The sequence below is a fragment of the Dermacentor albipictus genome, chromosome 10 (assembly GCF_038994185.2).
Source record: "Dermacentor albipictus isolate Rhodes 1998 colony chromosome 10, USDA_Dalb.pri_finalv2, whole genome shotgun sequence".
NCBI classification, from domain to species: Eukaryota; Metazoa; Arthropoda; class Arachnida; order Ixodida; family Ixodidae; genus Dermacentor; species Dermacentor albipictus.
The window spans coordinates 59,892,673-59,910,379 of record NC_091830.1 but is presented as its reverse complement, the minus strand read 5'-3'; the positions used below and the strand labels follow the sequence as shown (position 1 = coordinate 59,910,379).

General features: G+C 42.8%; 1 protein-coding gene across 1 annotated transcript in view; it reads left to right on the top strand.

Moving 5' to 3' along the window:
* LOC135912091 (venom metalloproteinase antarease TserMP_A-like) overlaps nt 1-17,707 on the top strand; it is a 79,596-nt gene that overhangs the window by 25,576 nt on the left and 36,313 nt on the right. The window contains exons 3-7 of the mRNA XM_065444472.2: nt 2,710-2,802; nt 4,484-4,607; nt 5,327-5,383; nt 9,774-9,907; nt 14,567-14,638. Coding sequence (XP_065300544.2) covers nt 2,710-2,802; nt 4,484-4,607; nt 5,327-5,383; nt 9,774-9,907; nt 14,567-14,638 — 480 coding nt within the window. The remainder of the gene's footprint in view (nt 1-2,709; nt 2,803-4,483; nt 4,608-5,326; nt 5,384-9,773; nt 9,908-14,566; nt 14,639-17,707) is intronic.

Here is a 17,707-nt window from a genome sequence, read left to right as displayed (position 1 = left end):
ATTCCTCATTCTAGAACTGACGCAGCACGGAAGCTCCGCCTACTTGCTCGGCAGTGCACCGCGTCGCAATGGAACGAGCCACATTTAAGAAACACGCGACTGTACTCACTTGATCCAACACTAAGTCTTCGAGCGCCATCACAGCTTCGCCGTAGAGACGCCACGCTTTTATATCGACTTTGGTTGGGCGTTGCCTTTACTAAAGCCTATGCATTCCGCATAGGGATGACTGACAGCCCAACCTGTGACCACTGCGGCCATGAAGAATCAATTGGCCATATTTTGTGCACCTGCCCGCAGTACAGTCCACAGAGGGCATGCCTCAGCCAGGAATTTGACCAACTGGACAACCAACCGCTATCCGAAAAAAGAATTCTGCAACATCGAAACGACCTACCGTCACAGAAGAAGGCTGTGCAAGCGCTATTGCGCTTTTTGCGTTCTACCGGCCTGTGTGACCGACTTTAACTGGAACGCCTTTTGTGTGTGTACCTCCATCATTGCGTGGTTTTTTTTTGTTTTTTTTCTTTTTTTAGCGTTTTCCTCTCTGTCATCTTTGTAACCCCTATCCCCCATCCCCAGTGTAGGGTAGCAAACCGGAGACTCATATCTGGTTAACCTCCCTGCCTTTCCTCTTCATTCTCTCTCTCTCTCGTAACACCCAGAAACGAATGGCTTGAGACATGTTCAAGTTGCGATCCAGAATAAAAAAGCTTTACATCGTAATCTGTTTGCCTATTCTTGGAATAAAAAACTGTGAATTTCGTTTTTTTTTTGCATTTAGGTCAAGTTTATTTAGATAGAGCCACTCGCTAAGTTCTTGTAACCAATGGGTTGCGGTAACTTCTAGTTCGTGAAGGTCTGCTCCGAAAAAAAAGACATTAGTGTCATCAGCGTACAGTATGATTTCCTCTGTCAATGGAATGTTAGTTAGGTCATTTATGTAAATAATAAATAATAATGACCCTAAAATGGAGCCTTGTGGTATCCCATATTTAATCATGCTCTTTTCAGAACTGTAACCTTTCAAGGAAGTGTACTGAAATCTAGATTCAAGGTAGCTATGCATAAGTTCTAATGCTATGCCTCTAATGCCATAAACTTGGAGTTTCTCTACTAATATATTATGTTTTATGCTATCAAAAGCCTTGCAAAAATCTAGGAATATACCAATGGTAAAGTTTCTTTCTTCGATGTTATTTATTATTCTATCTCGGACTCTTAATAATGCCATTTCGGTAACTTCATTCTTCTGAAAACCATACTGCTTATCCGATATAACGCCTTTATCCAGAAAAAAACTATACAGACACTTATATATAATACGTTAAGCCACTTTGGAAAATACCGGCAATACCGAAATTGGTCTATATTTATTCAAGTCATTGTGTTTTCCACCCTTAGGGATTACAGCGACACGAGCTATTTTCGGTGTCTTAGGAAAAATTCCACTTGATAATATACTGTTACGAATGTGTACCATGGGGCCCCAGGTTATGGGAGCAACTGCTTTAATAGGCTGGGCTTTAATGTCATCCTCGCCATCAGCTGATTTGTTACTCAAGGAATTAAGTGTATTTTTTTCGCAATATGAGCTACTAGGTTCTCTTTCCTCGCGCACAAGGTGCGGTAAGTCTTTTTGACTAAGCGGGAATTTATATTAAATTACGGGGTTATACTTGCTAAAAGCACGATATGATTATGAGGCCCGCCCTAGTGGTGAACTCCGAAAATTTCGGCCACCTGGGGTTCTTTAATGTGCGCCTAAATTTAAATACATGGGAGTTTATCGCATTTTGCCCCTATCGGCATGTCGCCGCCGTGGCCGGCATTCGATCACGCGACCTCGTGCTTCGCAGCCCAACATCATAGCCACTGAGCAACCACGGCGGGTCGGGAATTTCCAATAATAAAGCAAATCTTAGGACCTGTCTTCGTTGACCGGCCAGCTCATATCTAAGTAGGCTAAATACTGCTGCTGAGGCTATGCTAAATGAATTCACCATTAAGACTAATGTATTTCGGTCTCGCCATCTTGCTACGTACGCACAATTTTCAAGCTTGTATATCAATAAGCTCACTAAACTCCATACCTTTGTCGTATCTCCTTAAGTCAGCAGAGACATGTGTGCTGAAGACAATCAAGCCAGCATAGTGAAAAGCCATTTCATCCATATCAAATTTAAGGGTTCATGGAGCTTCCTTTTAGGCGTATTTGTTTAACCGTTGTTTCCCTAGAGTTGAAGAATGCCCCGAAATAACTCAACCGCAATATATTAACCACGGGTAACACATACTGATAGAGAGTTCAATGAAGCCAATTTCCTCCACACTGACTCATAGGCTGCCAGTGTATCATGTATGAAAATTATTCGCTTTTTTATGCACAACATAATCTAATGCTGTCGCGCGATAATGGAAGCTACCAATTGCAGAACCATGTCCTCAGTGACTTTTCTTTTAACATGATGCTTTATAATTAGGCTGCCCCTCTAATGTTTCTGGTAGGAGAAAGCAATGACTAACTACTTTTTTGTGGCTTTCCTAGCATGATGCTTCATGATTGCTTTTATGTTTCAGTACGGTCATTGAACACATAATGTGAACCTGTAAACACCATTAGTACTATTGCCTTTTCTCTAGCAGCCTCTGCCAGAAATGTATTTCTGCTATTCTGTATAGCTCTACATAAATGTGTTTTCTCACCAGCTAAACGGGGAAGAACTGCAAAGGAACTTGTATCATGATATCACGCATACGTCGTCTCTGATCGTTAACAGTGCAGGAGGCCGGCTACACGTGGTAAGATCCGCAAAGTAAATTCCGGCATTGCGTTCTATAAAAGCTCATGCGTATATTTTTAATACACAAGCAGCTCCAGAATTTCTCTTTGTATATCCTGGTGAAATCGGCACTAGTATATCTAGATGCATGTTAGATTTTGAGCATCAAGCACGCTCAAAATTAAGTTGTATAAATGACCCATTCATTCGTTATCCCTTCCACTTGTGTCTGCTTTGGTGTTCTTCCATTGGTTATTTGTCAGTATTAGCTTACCGATAGGTTATCACCGAATTTTTAAAGATACAAGGACTCAGTTTACTTGCCTATACTTTTTTTTACAAATATGAACGTGCCTTGTAGATACATGAATGCGTTCAACTAGGCGTGTTCAAACCACGCAAAGTTCCGTATTGTGACTTTTCTATTTACGCTGGTGATTTCCCCCCTTTATTGCTTAGGCGAAACTTCTTATGAATGTGTCACTGCTATACTCATTTTGTTAAATTTTCCTCTTCGGCGAAAATTTTCTATTCGTGGAGCCCCTTGGTTCTGTAGCAAGAACGCAGAGAATAAATGCTGGATCTACGACATATCATCTATACATCCCAGTCAAGTAAAAAAGTTGTAAACACAAAATTCAGGTCGGTGTTTAGAGTGAGTGATAGAGCGAATGTTTTAATGTTACAATATGGCGGGGATTGACGAATTCGCAGTTCTTCTTTGATTTCTCGAAATTGCTGTTTTTTATGCAATACCAAATGGACTACCAAGGTCACCTAGTTATACGCTATATAACTGCAGTATAGATAGGCCTGCATTACGGTGCACCGATCTAGTGAAAAAAATAACTCCTCCCGTACTCCTGGGGTGAAGGCGATGCGTTGTCCAATTTTTATTGCGATGAGAAATACACCGACAAACAGCGCGTATTCACGTAGCCGGCGCCACTGACGCTTTTGTATTATGCCGCTGACGGAGCAAGTAAGGTCGGCGCTGTAGATTAGAGTGTTTCTAGAGACAGAGTGCATTTCAATTCAAGAAAAGAGAAACCAGACGCATCGTCACCGCTTGGTCGACGAGGGATCGACGAATGGGAGTGCCCTTACACTCGCCGCTCTTTCACATAGTTTACAGGGGACGTATTCTCGGACGATCACTTTCGGTAGGGGAGGAGGGAGGAGGAGGAGGAAAAAACATTTATTCTGGTCCCGTTCAAGGTGTTGCCACCTGCCTGGCTAGTCCCATGTCGGGACCGAGGTTGTGATACTACCGCCTTTGCATGACGTCGTGCTAAGCCAGTAAATCAAGTCATCCAGTTTTGCTCAACCAGCCAGTAAGCGCACAGTGAAAGTGATATCGGCGAATATGACCTTCCCAGAATACGTCTCTAGGTTGGTTACTTCAAGCATGAAGTGTTACATAATAGCCTTGTTTTGGTTTTCTTAATTTGTGTACGCAAATTGCAGAAACAGTCGCTGAACAAGTGCATTGGCGTGTACATAGCGCACTGTGCTTTATGTTTGCCCACCAGATGATTACTTATTAGGCAATGATTTGTGTAATTTACACTAGGTAGAGGGAATGTACTTGCAAATTATAACATAATTTTTTATACTTCTGTGGTATTTTTATGACGTTTTGCATTCTTAGCCAAGCTTAACGTAAAGATATCTCCCCTTTACAATGCTCAACATTTCAGCGAGGAATTCTCGCTCACAAGTTTAGGATAGCCCCAGTGGCAGTGTCAAGTCGTTCCAGTACTGGAGACACTGCACATGAGATCACAGAAATCCCGGAAAGTTCACCACCAACGTCCGATGAAAGTAAGCCCCCATTTCTTTTTGTAGGAAGTCTGTATTCGATGTATTTGGCTCCACATTGTTAACTATTTTTTGTTCCCGTCGTCAAACACCAGAATAAAACGCCCAGCTTTTTGAAGTTTCCGAAGCCAGGACTGACGCAGAATAGTGGAAGCGTATCCCGCAAGACCAAGTGATTATTCCAAGAAAATTCTGATACCTAAATGATACCGTACTATTTCTCTCGATGCTTTGCAGTTCGCTCATCTGATTTGACTCCACCCCCATCAACATCGTTTGGCCATGAAGTTTATTAGGCACAATGACGTCACGTGATAAAACGCGGCAGAATTCGTTTGATTTCTTCAAGAAAATAACAGACTGCGAGCATGAAACACTATTCGATCGTTGCTAACCTATTTCTAAGCTGCATGTAACCCTATAAAAGGAAGCTTACAGAGAGGATAAAATATATTATAATTGTCTTGTTTATTTGTAAGATTCCTGAAAGCATGATTGAATTCCAGCGACGGCCACCCATTACGTAGACGGACATCAAAGTGACCAGGCGAGTGAGCTCTTAGAGCTGCTACACTTGTAAAAGCTCTCACTACATGCTTATCCAAAGGAGTTCCCCGGGCTCTGAGTGGAGGGAGTCCGTAGGCGATGCTCAATGCAGAAAAAGAAAAGAAAATCAGCTACGGTTCTTAAGTATTCTTGTATTTTTGTACTTTTTCTTCTAGGTGGCAGCGAAGATATTGAAGATCCCATCCCCTTGTACTGTGAGTCTAGGGACTTTGGTAAGCAAAATTTTTGTTCCTCAATTGGTTCTGCAGAAAAAGGAAAAGTACGTAACGTGCATTGTTCAATCTGGAACTGAATGGCTCTGTCAATTCATATGTAGCCATCTTTTATATTGGCGGAAATGCAACAATACCTGTGTACTTTGCATTAGGTCCATGTTATAGAACCTTAGGTGGCCAAATCAATCCTCAGTTCCGGACTGTGGTGTGCTCCATAATGATATCGTGGTTCTGGCCCGCAACAAGTTTATTTGATTCTGCATTCGGCATTGCATTTAAACAAAAACGAAGAATGTAAGAGGCCATTGTAGAAAGACATTGCCTTCGAGCTTGATAATGCGTTATACCATAAACTGCATATAATTCAATAAAGTATGATAATAATGAAGTTTTAAGGTGCAGGGGGCCAGGTAGGCCAACGAAGGCCAAATAATGGTATCATGTGGTCGATGGTGTGGTCAATGTGTGACGCTGCTGTACAATGGCCCAAGAACATTAGCTATATTGTGCGTAAAATATACACTTACGGGAAATTATGAACATGATTCATAGCGTATGCATTGATATGTTGCACGAAAATAAAAGACATGTTGTGAAGAAGTGATATGCTAAAATGTATCGCTGTCAGTAGCAATACTGACTCATCAGAGCACTTCGTAAGTAAGGGCCTGGAGGCGTGCTCTATAGAAAACGCTACCACCGCAACAGCGGCTCTTCAAGAGAGACCGGGCTACTAATTCGTTGGGCTGATAATTCTTTGAAATTTAATCTAAAAACAATTGAAGCTGATTTCGTGTTAAAAGTGAAGCTGATTTCGTGTTTCGTGTTAAACCTAAAAACATTGCCGGACGCTGAGGGATATGTTGTCTATAATCTACAGGAAAGGGATATTTTCTTTTGACCTCTGCTTCCCAGCCTCCAAGAAAAGAACATTATGTAGAAAAAGCAAGTTAACAATTATATTTTATAAGGTTGGTAAACTGCAAGAACATTAGCATGTTCACAGACCTCAAAAAAAGACTTAAGATAGGGAGAGCGTCCAAATTAACTGCGGCTTTTATTCTAGAGATAGAATTATAAAATGGAACTGTTTTCAAAAAGGCACTTTGCCAGAGGTGGAAGCCGAACCCACACTCATAAAATGACAACACGTGTCGAGCTGCACTCAAATTTCGCAGTAGGCTGCATCCTAATTGTCGGAGACCTTTTGATATTTCGCCTAATTAGTAAATTAACCAGGTCAATTCTGCAAAATTTTCAACATTAACTTTAGGGCGAAGTGCGTGTAGTTAAGTAGTAGAGGGGGCTCTGAAATGGTTTATCCAATTTTTTTTTGTAGCAACGTACAATCGTGGACAAATGAAATGCCAACAGCGGAGCGCATACCCGATAGTACAATCAGCGCAACCTGCTGGCCATGCTCAATTCGGGTGGTGAGTGCGAGAGTACGTGTCCCACTGAGATATGTTCGACCGCAGTTTCCTGCGCGCTAGTTTTGTCATACCACCGCACTGGCGCACAGCTTGTGCGGCGCGCCGGTGGGGCTTTAGCTGTGCATGCCACGGTTTGAAAATCCTGGTCCTCTGTCGTACCTCGACGTCTGTGTCCACGAGGTAGTCTTCCAAGCCGCCCCTCGTCACGCTACGCGTCGAGAATCCGATTAACAGTCGACAACTGGCGGCCTGTAATGCTGGCAATGTCACGTTGCGGCACATTGTACCGGTAAATAGCAATCATCTGAATTCTGTATTCTTTCGACACATCAGGCATGGCTGGGTTCTAATGGCCTTAGGAACACCGGGTCCGGCAGTTATACACAATAGCGCCGATACGGCAACATCATCCCGCTCCTGTACAAACGGCGTTTTTAACGGTACAAGTGAGTGGCATGAGCAGTGTTGCCTTCCAGCAGCTAAAGCGCCGGTGCTAGGGAGGAGACGATGGTGGCAAAAATAAATGCACAAAGCAAAAGCCACGCTTGATAGTGAGCAAAGCATATGTTCGTCTCGCAATTGCGGGCTGCCTTTAGGCAAAACCGCGTGGCACGAGCAGGCACGCCGTTGCAGCGGTATGACAAAACTAGCACACAGGAAACTGCGGTCGAACATATCGCAGTGAAACACGTACTCTCGCACTCACCGCCTGAATTGAGCATGACCAGTAGGTTGCGCTGATTGGACTATCGGCCACGCGCTCCGCTATTCGCGTTTCATTTGCCCACGATGGTAGAAGCTGTATGGTGATTTTTGTCGGCGTTTAAAGAAATTCCGCGAAATGTGAAATAAAACCACTAGACCGTGCTCATGCGATATCGTATTGCAGCGTTCTCAATCGTACCTTGATCCTATCGCTTATCAGGCACGACGGTGCTTTCTTTCTGTGTGCCACCGCCCAATATGCTGATGCTCTGTGAAGCCAATGTCAAAGAGTTCCACGTCCGTTCGCTTGAAGCGTGGTTGAGGGCACTGGTATATTTCGCAGGTTTTCTTTAAACGCCAATGCAAAAAAGGAAGAAAAAAAAATCAACATGCAGCATGGACGTTGCCACAAAACATCGCATTGGTCGTTTCTCAATTACCCCCCAGCTTAAAAACACACTTGACCCTAAATTGAATAATAATGATTTGCATAATTGATCTGGCCTAATCAAATATTTAAGCGGAATGTAAAAGTATACTCTAAGAAGTGCCATATGAGGACGAACTATATATGGCATTGGTTTCATTCAGATGTGGTCAGCCACTTTTTTTTAAATCCTTGGTTAAAATTAAGGAAAACTCCTCGTATGTATTTCGAACATTACTGAATGACTGAGGCCATAAATTTGCCTGGAGTGCCCATATATTCGGTGTCTTAATAAGTGTAATATTTGTAAGTGAACCTCGCGTGACAGACCTGCTTAGCTGTCTAATGGGTCACAAGGTTGAAAAATTTTCCTATGCAGAAATAATGACATAGAGGAAAGAGACGTAGATGTAGCAAACTTTTGATGCCATCACGTCTGTTGGCTTAGCCCAGTGAGATAAAAAAAAGAAACGTCAAAATTTTGTTTTTCCTATATTGAACATCGCGTTAGCGACTTGATCTCAAAACACAAATCGCTAGTCTACTTATATGCAGCGGGATTAACCAGAGCGTGAGAATGTCTTCACGTATCAACAAATGGATAATAAATTGTGCCCTCCTAGGCAGCAAACGCCAGCCTATCTGCAAGAATGAACCCCGCCTACTTTGCTAACATGTGTTGTGGATGGCCGGGTACCATCGCCTCGTAGGAATCCTATCAGCCTTTGCAATAGCACAGAAAAGCATCTCCGCTTTAAAGAAACGTGGCGCACTTGAAACAACGAGACTGTGCAACCGTGTGAAGAGAATGTTGGGCCATCTTACAAAAAAACTTTGTCTTGACGCGAAGTGCGGGTACCCACTTTTACCATTTAAGCTGTAGCAGCAATAAGACACGTACGTTATTAATCGTTACATTATCATTCAACGGTGAACCTTTTATATATTCCGTCCCACAGCGAGCATCACTTCAGATGAACGTGCTTATATAGTGGTCGGGTAACGTTTTACTGTAGTAGTCGTATCGAGTGTGCATTGATAGTGCGATATTTCCTCTAAATTTCGCGTAGCAAACTGGTTGATGCAGCAAGCTGGCATTATGGGGAACACAGGTGCTATGAGGTGCGTGCGATGAGGTTCATGTGGTTAGTGAAGTCGCTGCTTAGGCAAATCGCTTAAATACATGTTATCATATTCTTGATTATGTAGCATCTAAAATGCAATGCACACGATAGGCACAGTTTCTTCGGGATCGCGTTGAACTGTCATCGTTCTCATGTGTATTTGGTCCCCGGCCTTCCACTACGGCAAAATATGAAATCAAAATGTCACACTTCTAACCCTACCAAGCTAACGTTACTGAAAAGCAAGGCTTTCCCTCACATAGAACGCGAACACCGTGAATCCTATTTTATTTACAATTTCGACAATGTAACAACAGCGCAAACCAACACCGCGGTGCCTTCTCGGCATTGCGATTGTTAGAACGTGAATGCACCTTTCTTTCTATATATTTTCCGAATTTTTAGTGGAGATTAGCGATACTAACAGCAACTAATAGTTAATGACAACAATAATAAACAATAATGCTGTGAATGTTAAGTGAGCGCATTAATTATTTATTTTAGAGCTCTGGGGCCGGCATAACAAAGCTGTACGTTCGCAATTGTTCATTGCCATTGGCTGGCCCCCTTCGATAATTGCATGTCCTGCGTCAAGATTTGTGGAAATTTTGTCCCAGAGCGTAGCACTGTTATTGTGGATCTGGGCCCTGATCTTTTAAATTAGACAAGAAAATCTTTACTGAAAGTCGCTTTTTCAGGAGACGCAAAAGTGATGCCGAGAGCACCTAAAGAATTTACCGTGGAAATGTGCTTTATGGTGGGCAGAAAATATGCGAGCGCGTTTAATAACACACTGGATCTCATTGAGTACATTGCTGCAATGCAAAACTGGGTGAGTTGTGTTGTCTGGATCGCCGTAATTGTAGTATTTTCTCGAAAAGCTTGAATAAATGAACGCAAGCGTATGTAGGCGCAAGCATTTTTAAGACAACGCCGCAGCTGCGCTTATTAGTGAATAAACAGCACAAATGGAAGTACAGCACGTAAACAGGGCATAAATGAGTGCTTTACACAGAAGGTTTTATCTAGGTGCGCAAAATGTATGGAAAATTTTGCAACAACCATTCATGGAACATTTACAGTTGGAGGTCATGTGTTTCATGACGGCCATCACAACGGTATTGTGATGGCGGCAAAATAGAGCAACGCAAATGTACTTTGATTTAGGTACACGTTGGGGAACCCCAGATGGTCAAAAGTGTTCAAGAGTTTCCCACTACGGCGCGCGTAATGGGCATGTTGTTACGTACGAAAAGCAATTTTGTGCTTTTGGGAAGTGATAACTTCGAATTCATTTGTTCACATTTTGATTATAAAATATATACTGAATATTTGCGGGAAACAAAATACGTACCAGAGAAGTAATCTAGTATCAGAATCACCTTTGAGTTGCGCGGTATTTTTTTAGATATATTTTTTGTTTGATAGCTTTATACGAATTGTTTGGTAACTATATGATGCATACCTTCAAAGCCTTTAGGTAAATTTGTATGAGCCCGCTAACTTTTGCACTCGGATGAATAACGTGCCACACGAGCAGTTAAGATTATGTTTATATGAGTATATAAGATGCACGCACGCGAAACATTTAGTCATACGTCAAGCAAGTGGATAAATTTTCTTGATAAGCTGTATGGGCTAGCTACATCTATTTGTGAAAATGTACCGCGACTCAATTATTTTCTTAATTTATATGCCAAATAGTTTGCGCGTATAGCTATGCATGAAGCTGAAACAGCAAAGGCGCATGATAGACCGTCGGTGCACCAAGGGAAAAATTGAAATGACATGGCACTCTTGGGATTTCATGTAATCAGGCCCAATGTATCTCATGCATTAGAAATCACCTAGGCAGCTTCACCGTGCATGGCAAATTTTGGATGCTGAAAGACATAGAATAAATGGAGGTGTGCCGCCTATTTTAATTCAGCAGATGAAATCTGTCGAAATTCAGGCCAAGCATTTGCTAATGGGCAGCAGTAGACGAACCAATTAAAGCATGATGAATTTTCTTTTGCTCGAGCTTCCACTGCTTTATATTCTCGTACCTTAAAGGCAGTATATAATTCACCGAAAAATGGAAGCAGCATGTCATTATTGAATTTTGTTATTGCTCTCGAGGACAATGGCATAACAAAGGAAATAATGCAGATCCTACCCACACGCAAAAATCTATGGGAAGTTAGGCTTTAGTATAGTAGTTTACAAAATTCTTTACAGCTAATGACGATTGTTACAATGATGTTTACTTTCTAGCTAAGCAACGAAAAATCTAATGGAACGTTTTTAATTGGTTAGCATTCTTAGGGTATTCCAAGCACCTTTGCCATCCATCATCCGTCAGTCTGCCGCCCATCCTTCCATCCATACATCCGTCCGTCCATCCGTCCGTCCGTCCGTCCATCCGTCCGTCCGTCCGTCCATCCGTCCGTCCGTCCGTCCGTCCGTCCGTCCGTCCGTCCGTCCGTCCGTCCGTCCGTCCGTCCGTCCGTCCGTCCGTCCGTCCGTCCATCCATCCATCCATCCATCCATCCATCCATCCATCCATCCGTCCGTTCGTCCGTCCGTTCGTCCGTCCGTCCGTCCGTCCGTCCATCCGTATGTGGTTGTGATGCCGTCGCTTTCGTTTCATATTCGTGATTCCAGCTTATTGACATGACTTTTGTCGAGCCATGGTCACCGCTTTCACACTTAACCAGTGTACCAAATTGCCTAATACAATGGGAAAGTAGGTAAGTGCTCGTAGTTTTTATGACATGGTAGCTGCTGCATCGTCGTCATTCCAGTTTTGCCATCTTACTGTCGTCACGCCGTCGTCAAGCCATCGTCGTCATACAGTCGTCATGTATTATTCGCGATACCGTCATCGTGATGCTGTCATGGTCATTCAATCGTCGTCATTGCAGCTTCGTCATACAATTCTCATCATGTTGTCATCATATGCCGTCGTATAGCCATCGCCGTCATACCCTCGTCATCACCTTATCGCCTTCTTGCCATCGTCATGCCATCATTATCACTGTGTATTCGTCATGCGGTCGTCGTCGTGCATCCATTGCCATGCTATTGTCGTTATCACATCTTGGTCGTTCCACGGCCCTCATTCTGGCTCCATCATCCAACTCATTGTACCATGGTCATCAGGACATCATCGTCACATACGATTACACCACTGGCATCATCATCGCTTTATCTTCGTCACATAGTCTTTGTTATACCAAGTGCGTCTTCAACCCATCACCATGATACAGTCTTCGTTATTCAGTCATTGCCGCGCCAGTGTCGTCGTACATTTGTCGTCATTCAGTTCTCATGCAATCGTCATCATAACGCCTTCGACAGCCCTAGCACATCAACGCTTGTTTGTAAGTCTTTCGTCGTCATGCCATGATGCTCATGGCCGACGTTGACAAGCGAGTGTCATAGCAGCTTGGGACAATACCAGTGAACAGTGTATGTACTTATACTCGAAGCAACAAAAGTCTCACAACGACCAGTACAGATTCTAAATAAATATGTCTTCAGCAATACAGTATGTCGCCACAATGCTTGAATTCTAAGGGCATAGCCGCCCATGGTCATAGTGATGTGGGTTCGACCAGAAATGTTTTCCTGGTCATTTGAGATGCAAGTTCAATGTGACGTAGCAAGTGATACTTTCATTCTGCCGCATTGATTTTATTTTTGTTCATATTTTACCAAATTTCAATAGACTTAGTATTTCAATTTTGTGAAAGAAAGATGTGATTTTCTTACCTTGCTGGTATTGTTTACATTGATACAACTATGAATTATGACGACTCTTTCGCGGATAGTTGCGTGTTCATTGCGGACACGTGTCACAATTATGTACCGTATTTGCCATTGGCCATGATTCTAAAAATGCTTTGTTTATTTTTTCCTTCATAACGAAAGCAAAAATACACAATGAATGAATGAATGAATGAATGAGTTCTACCATTAGCTACATCAAAATTGTGAAGCGATTCATCGTAGCGCCGGTAATTATTTTCGCAATATATTGCACAAGGACCATAGCGCAGCAACATCACGTTTAGAATTCCCCCCCCCCCCAAAAAAAAAAAAGATGCAATGTTGTAGTCCAGCTAGTTCATATGTCAGTCTGCGTAGGTTTATGCCACTCTTGTTATAGAATATTATAAGAAGCCAACAAACACTGACACCAAAGGAGAACATAGGAGAAATTACTTGTGCTTAATAAATGAAAATAAAGAAACGATAAATCAATGGAAATTAAAGTGGATGAAAAAAAACAACTTGCTGCAGGTGAGAACCAAACACACAACATTCACATTTTGCGTGCGATGCTCTACCAATTGAGCTACCGCGGCGCTGTTTCCCCATCCAATTTCTTGGGTATTCATTAAATAACGAGGGTCTCGAATCCGGCTATATATGCCTTCAGGTAGCGTATGTGGGTTTATTGACCAGTTGCCTTCACCCAAAAAGATCACGTTCTCGTGACGTCTGCGGCAAAAAGGACGTTCCACGTCCGCCGCCAAGGTCTATGAGTGGTGGCGCTGGCTAACACTCCCAGGGTTCTACTAGGACACATAAATACCCAAGAAAGTGGATGGGGAAATATCGCCGTGGTAGCTCAATTGGTAGAGCATCGCACGCGACATGCGAAGGTTGTGGGTTCGGTTGCCACCGGCGGTAAGTTGCTTTTTCATCCACATAAATTTCCATTGATTTATCGTTCCTTTATTTTCATGTATTAAGCACAAGTAATTTCCCCTATGTTCTCCTTTGGTGTCTGTGTTTGTTGGCTTCTTATGATAAGAATAATAAAAATCGGGCCCCTCGGTTCACCTCCTTTCTTCTCGTTCTTGTTATAGAGTGTAGTTAAGCGGAACTTTGCTTAAAGTTGTCACGCGTAGGTAGAACATTTCTGCCAATGCCTCGCCTACCATTACGAGAACCAGTACGGTGAATGCGGCGCATATTCATACAAAGTTGCCTTATCAATCAGGTTTCTCTTTCCCTATTTTCTTGAGTGAACATACTACGTCATTCGCTGTAAGCAGGTGTGTTTGCTGACACGATTGCTATTATACGTTGGAGGAGTAACTTTCTGTACACAAACAGCGCGCACACATGCGTTTGGCGAAAATTAAATTGATTAATGCTATAAGAACTATCCAACTAGGACGTACAAGGTCGTCGCATGATGCTGAGTTTTTAGTTTTGCTTTAGGTTGAACATATACCGCTGATGCTAGAAAATGAAGTTGACACAAAAAAGCTTGAGAATTAATACCAGAGGAAAAAGAATATGTAAAACCTTCCAAAGGCATTTAGTCAAATAACTCAAGTAAGTGAAACAAGTGAAGGATAAGTTATTAAAATTAACAAGGCCATAAAAAAATTTAAAGCGACCTGCTCTCGACGTGCCTTGTCTCATGATTGTATTATTGCAATTCTGCACGCCAAAGCAACAGTGGCTCACTTATTGTCTCTTGTCCTTCAAGGTGGCACTGCGATACATTGACATGCAATTTCCCAAGATATTGTTTCAAGTCAACGAAATCAAGGTGGTTGAGGTAAGTCACATGTAATTACAATGAAAAATGCTCTATATGAGACTTCCATCGCAGTGTACCACTCTATCTTCGTTTGCATAAGTTGCGCGAATGCTGTACGCTGAAACAGCACTGCTATTGAGCGTACAGGGCCGAGTCGTATGTGGAGAAGAAGAATAGAAACCAAGGGTGATTTATTATGGCACAGAGCAGGACTACAACAGACTCAGTGGCCATGAGCAACCAGTGTCAGCACGTTAGCACATTTTTCGCGTGATATTGCATGGTTTCGGTATTTTCTTGTAGCATGCAACATATTAAAGAAATCTGAACGTTTCTTGGCAGTGTCTTGCTCTACCCCAATAAAATAGCTACAAGCCGTCAACTACATTTTATGAAAGAAGAACAACGGAGCTTCTTTCCAGCCTAAGCAAATTTAAAAGCTTTCCGACTAAGCGGCACCGACACAAAGACGAGTCGGGAATAAACATCGAGTGTCAAGGATGGAAATAGCTTGTTCTTTGCGGAGAAGTTGAGTAGTCAAATTCAGGATACTGTTCATTGTTGCTTAAGGCAAAAGATTCTCGTTGCGCTTAAACTAGCTTGCCTGCTGATATGCACATACGTCAATTTCTTAAGTTCTTTGTCTGTTTATTCAAATGAGGATTGATTTCGGTGGGGTAGCCGTATTCTGGTTTTGCTTTGACGACGCAGCCATCACAAGGTACACTCGAACATATGTCATAGTGAATGTTTTTGTTTCAATATTAGTGTGTTTCTATATACCAAGCGAATATTTTTTTTATTCATAAATCATGAAGTGTCCTATAATGTCGTCGTCCTAAGAAAGGTGTAACGCCAGAAATACATACAATACATAGCAACATAGCTTGATCACTTGTGGAATTGAGATAAAAATACGAGAAATACGTGCAATTTGAAATTAAATACAATTGGTGATGTTTGCACATTACTTCATTTATTGCAGAATTGTGCCCTTAGAACGAGTGGGAGAATAACGCTACAGAATAAGTAATGGTGGCCTCGGCTCTAAGGAAGCCCTTGTCATTTAAATCGGTCAATGTTGTCAACCAGAATTCGTTAAAGTAATGACAGGAAATACGTTGGTTCCTTTATACTTTTACTTTAAAAAGCATTTGCAAACTGTACCAATGACACCATTATAGGTCTAGTTCAAGTCCGCTGTAAAACAATGGCATCTTTTTGTCAGTTCATTATTTCCGCTCTCTAGTATCAGGTCATCCTAATGGATGAATGCGTGTTTATTCAGCTAACCGTACAACTGTAACCTGTGCGGACGTCGGCTGCGGTATATTGTGCCTCATTGACGGTTAAGGACGTCAAAGTACCTCGCATTTTTACCTATTTCTTGGCGTATTTAGTTGTTATGGTCAATTTCTGCCGTTTGTACGCCCAAGAAATTCTTAGCCACACCCTTGTCGACGCTCACAGCCAATTCTAACTTCTTATGAGACAGTAAAAATTTGCGCATGCATATTCTGATGAAAATTATAATTTTGCTTCTTGAATTTCTAAATAGTTTCTAGAGTGAGAATGCTTTCGAAATCTGCAGATATTCCTTTATTGCGCTATTTTATATTGCTGCGAATTTCTTGTTTGCTATATTCAGCTTTACGGTATAGGGCGGCGGGAAATGACAAGAGAAAATTGTTTAGTTTATTACGCCATTATTGGCGTTATGCCTATTCATTTAAAATATCTCACGTATTTCTGGCTGTTTGTTCATTCTTCACATAGCTATATAGAGACATCTTGCCTCGGAGGGGCGTCTGCGTCAGCAGGCGTTTGGTGCGTTGCGACACCACGGACCCGAGCACACGAGGGTTGGCCCCTCCCGCGTGTAGCCGTGCGTGGTCTAGCCGTGTCCGGGGAAAGGGGGAACCTGGAGGTTGAGCCGATGCCGGGTGCTCGGACCGTTAAGGCCCCCCGGCGGAGGCAACACACCTCTTTGGCCTCTGCTTCACGTAGATGGAACCCCCGGACTGACCCACCCGGGGGAAATCGGTAGTTGCGTTTTCCTATCTCTATCTCCCTCCAGCCTTCGTCGTTCTCTCAATTTCCGCCTTTCCTGTCTTCTCCTAGCTTCCGTTTACTTCCAATTTTTCCAGGCAGCAAGGGTTAACCTTGTGTGAATAACCAACCTAGGTTATCTCATATTTGGTTATAGTGATAATGTACAGCTGGCGTTTGCAGGACCTGTTTTACAGTCCCTGTAACGTCCCCTTGTAGGGGTCCACGGTGGGTGGTTGGCGTTATTGCCGAAAATCACATTATTCTATGGCTAGCTCCTTCCCTCCCGTCCTTGATCGCCCTCACAAAAGAGCGCGCACCGAAGATGTATTCATGTTCTTTGGTCGTGAAAGACCCAACTTCCCACGATTTCATGTGAGTCACTCGGAAAAGTCAGACACACAAGTGCTGCAATCTCCCCATTTCTAGTATCAAAGTCTTTAACTGACGCCCTTGGTCCAGGTTACAAGAGGACAAGGATGGCAAGTGGAGATCTCCTCTTGGAGCTCCAGGATCTGAAACAATTCGAAAAGTTATCCAGTCTCGTGTCACCTGGGGACGTTCAAGTAACAGTGACTCCACACCGCACTATGAACACTTCACGCGGCGTTGTCTCAGATGATGACCTGCTTCAGCTGACAGAGGCAGAGCTCCTAGAGGGCTTCAATGAGCAAAATGTTGTTAGTGTGAAAAGAATAAAGATGAGGCGCGATGGTAAAGAAATTGCAACCAAACGCCTAATTCTCACCTTCAGTTCAAGTGTCCTCCCCGAATCAATCAAGGCCGGGTAAATAAAGCTCCGCGTCAGGCCTTACGTGCCTAATCCACTCCGATGTTTCAAATGCCAGCGCTTCGGCCACAGCTCGCAGAGCTGCCGAGGCCGCCAAACTTTTGCTAAATTAAGTGCCAAAGAACACACAACCGAAACCTGTGAGAACGCTCTCCGCTGTGTAAACTGCGATGGGGAGCACGCCGCGTACTCGTGGTCGTGCCCATCCTGGAAGAAAGAAAGTGAAATTGTTACAATTAAAGTCAAGG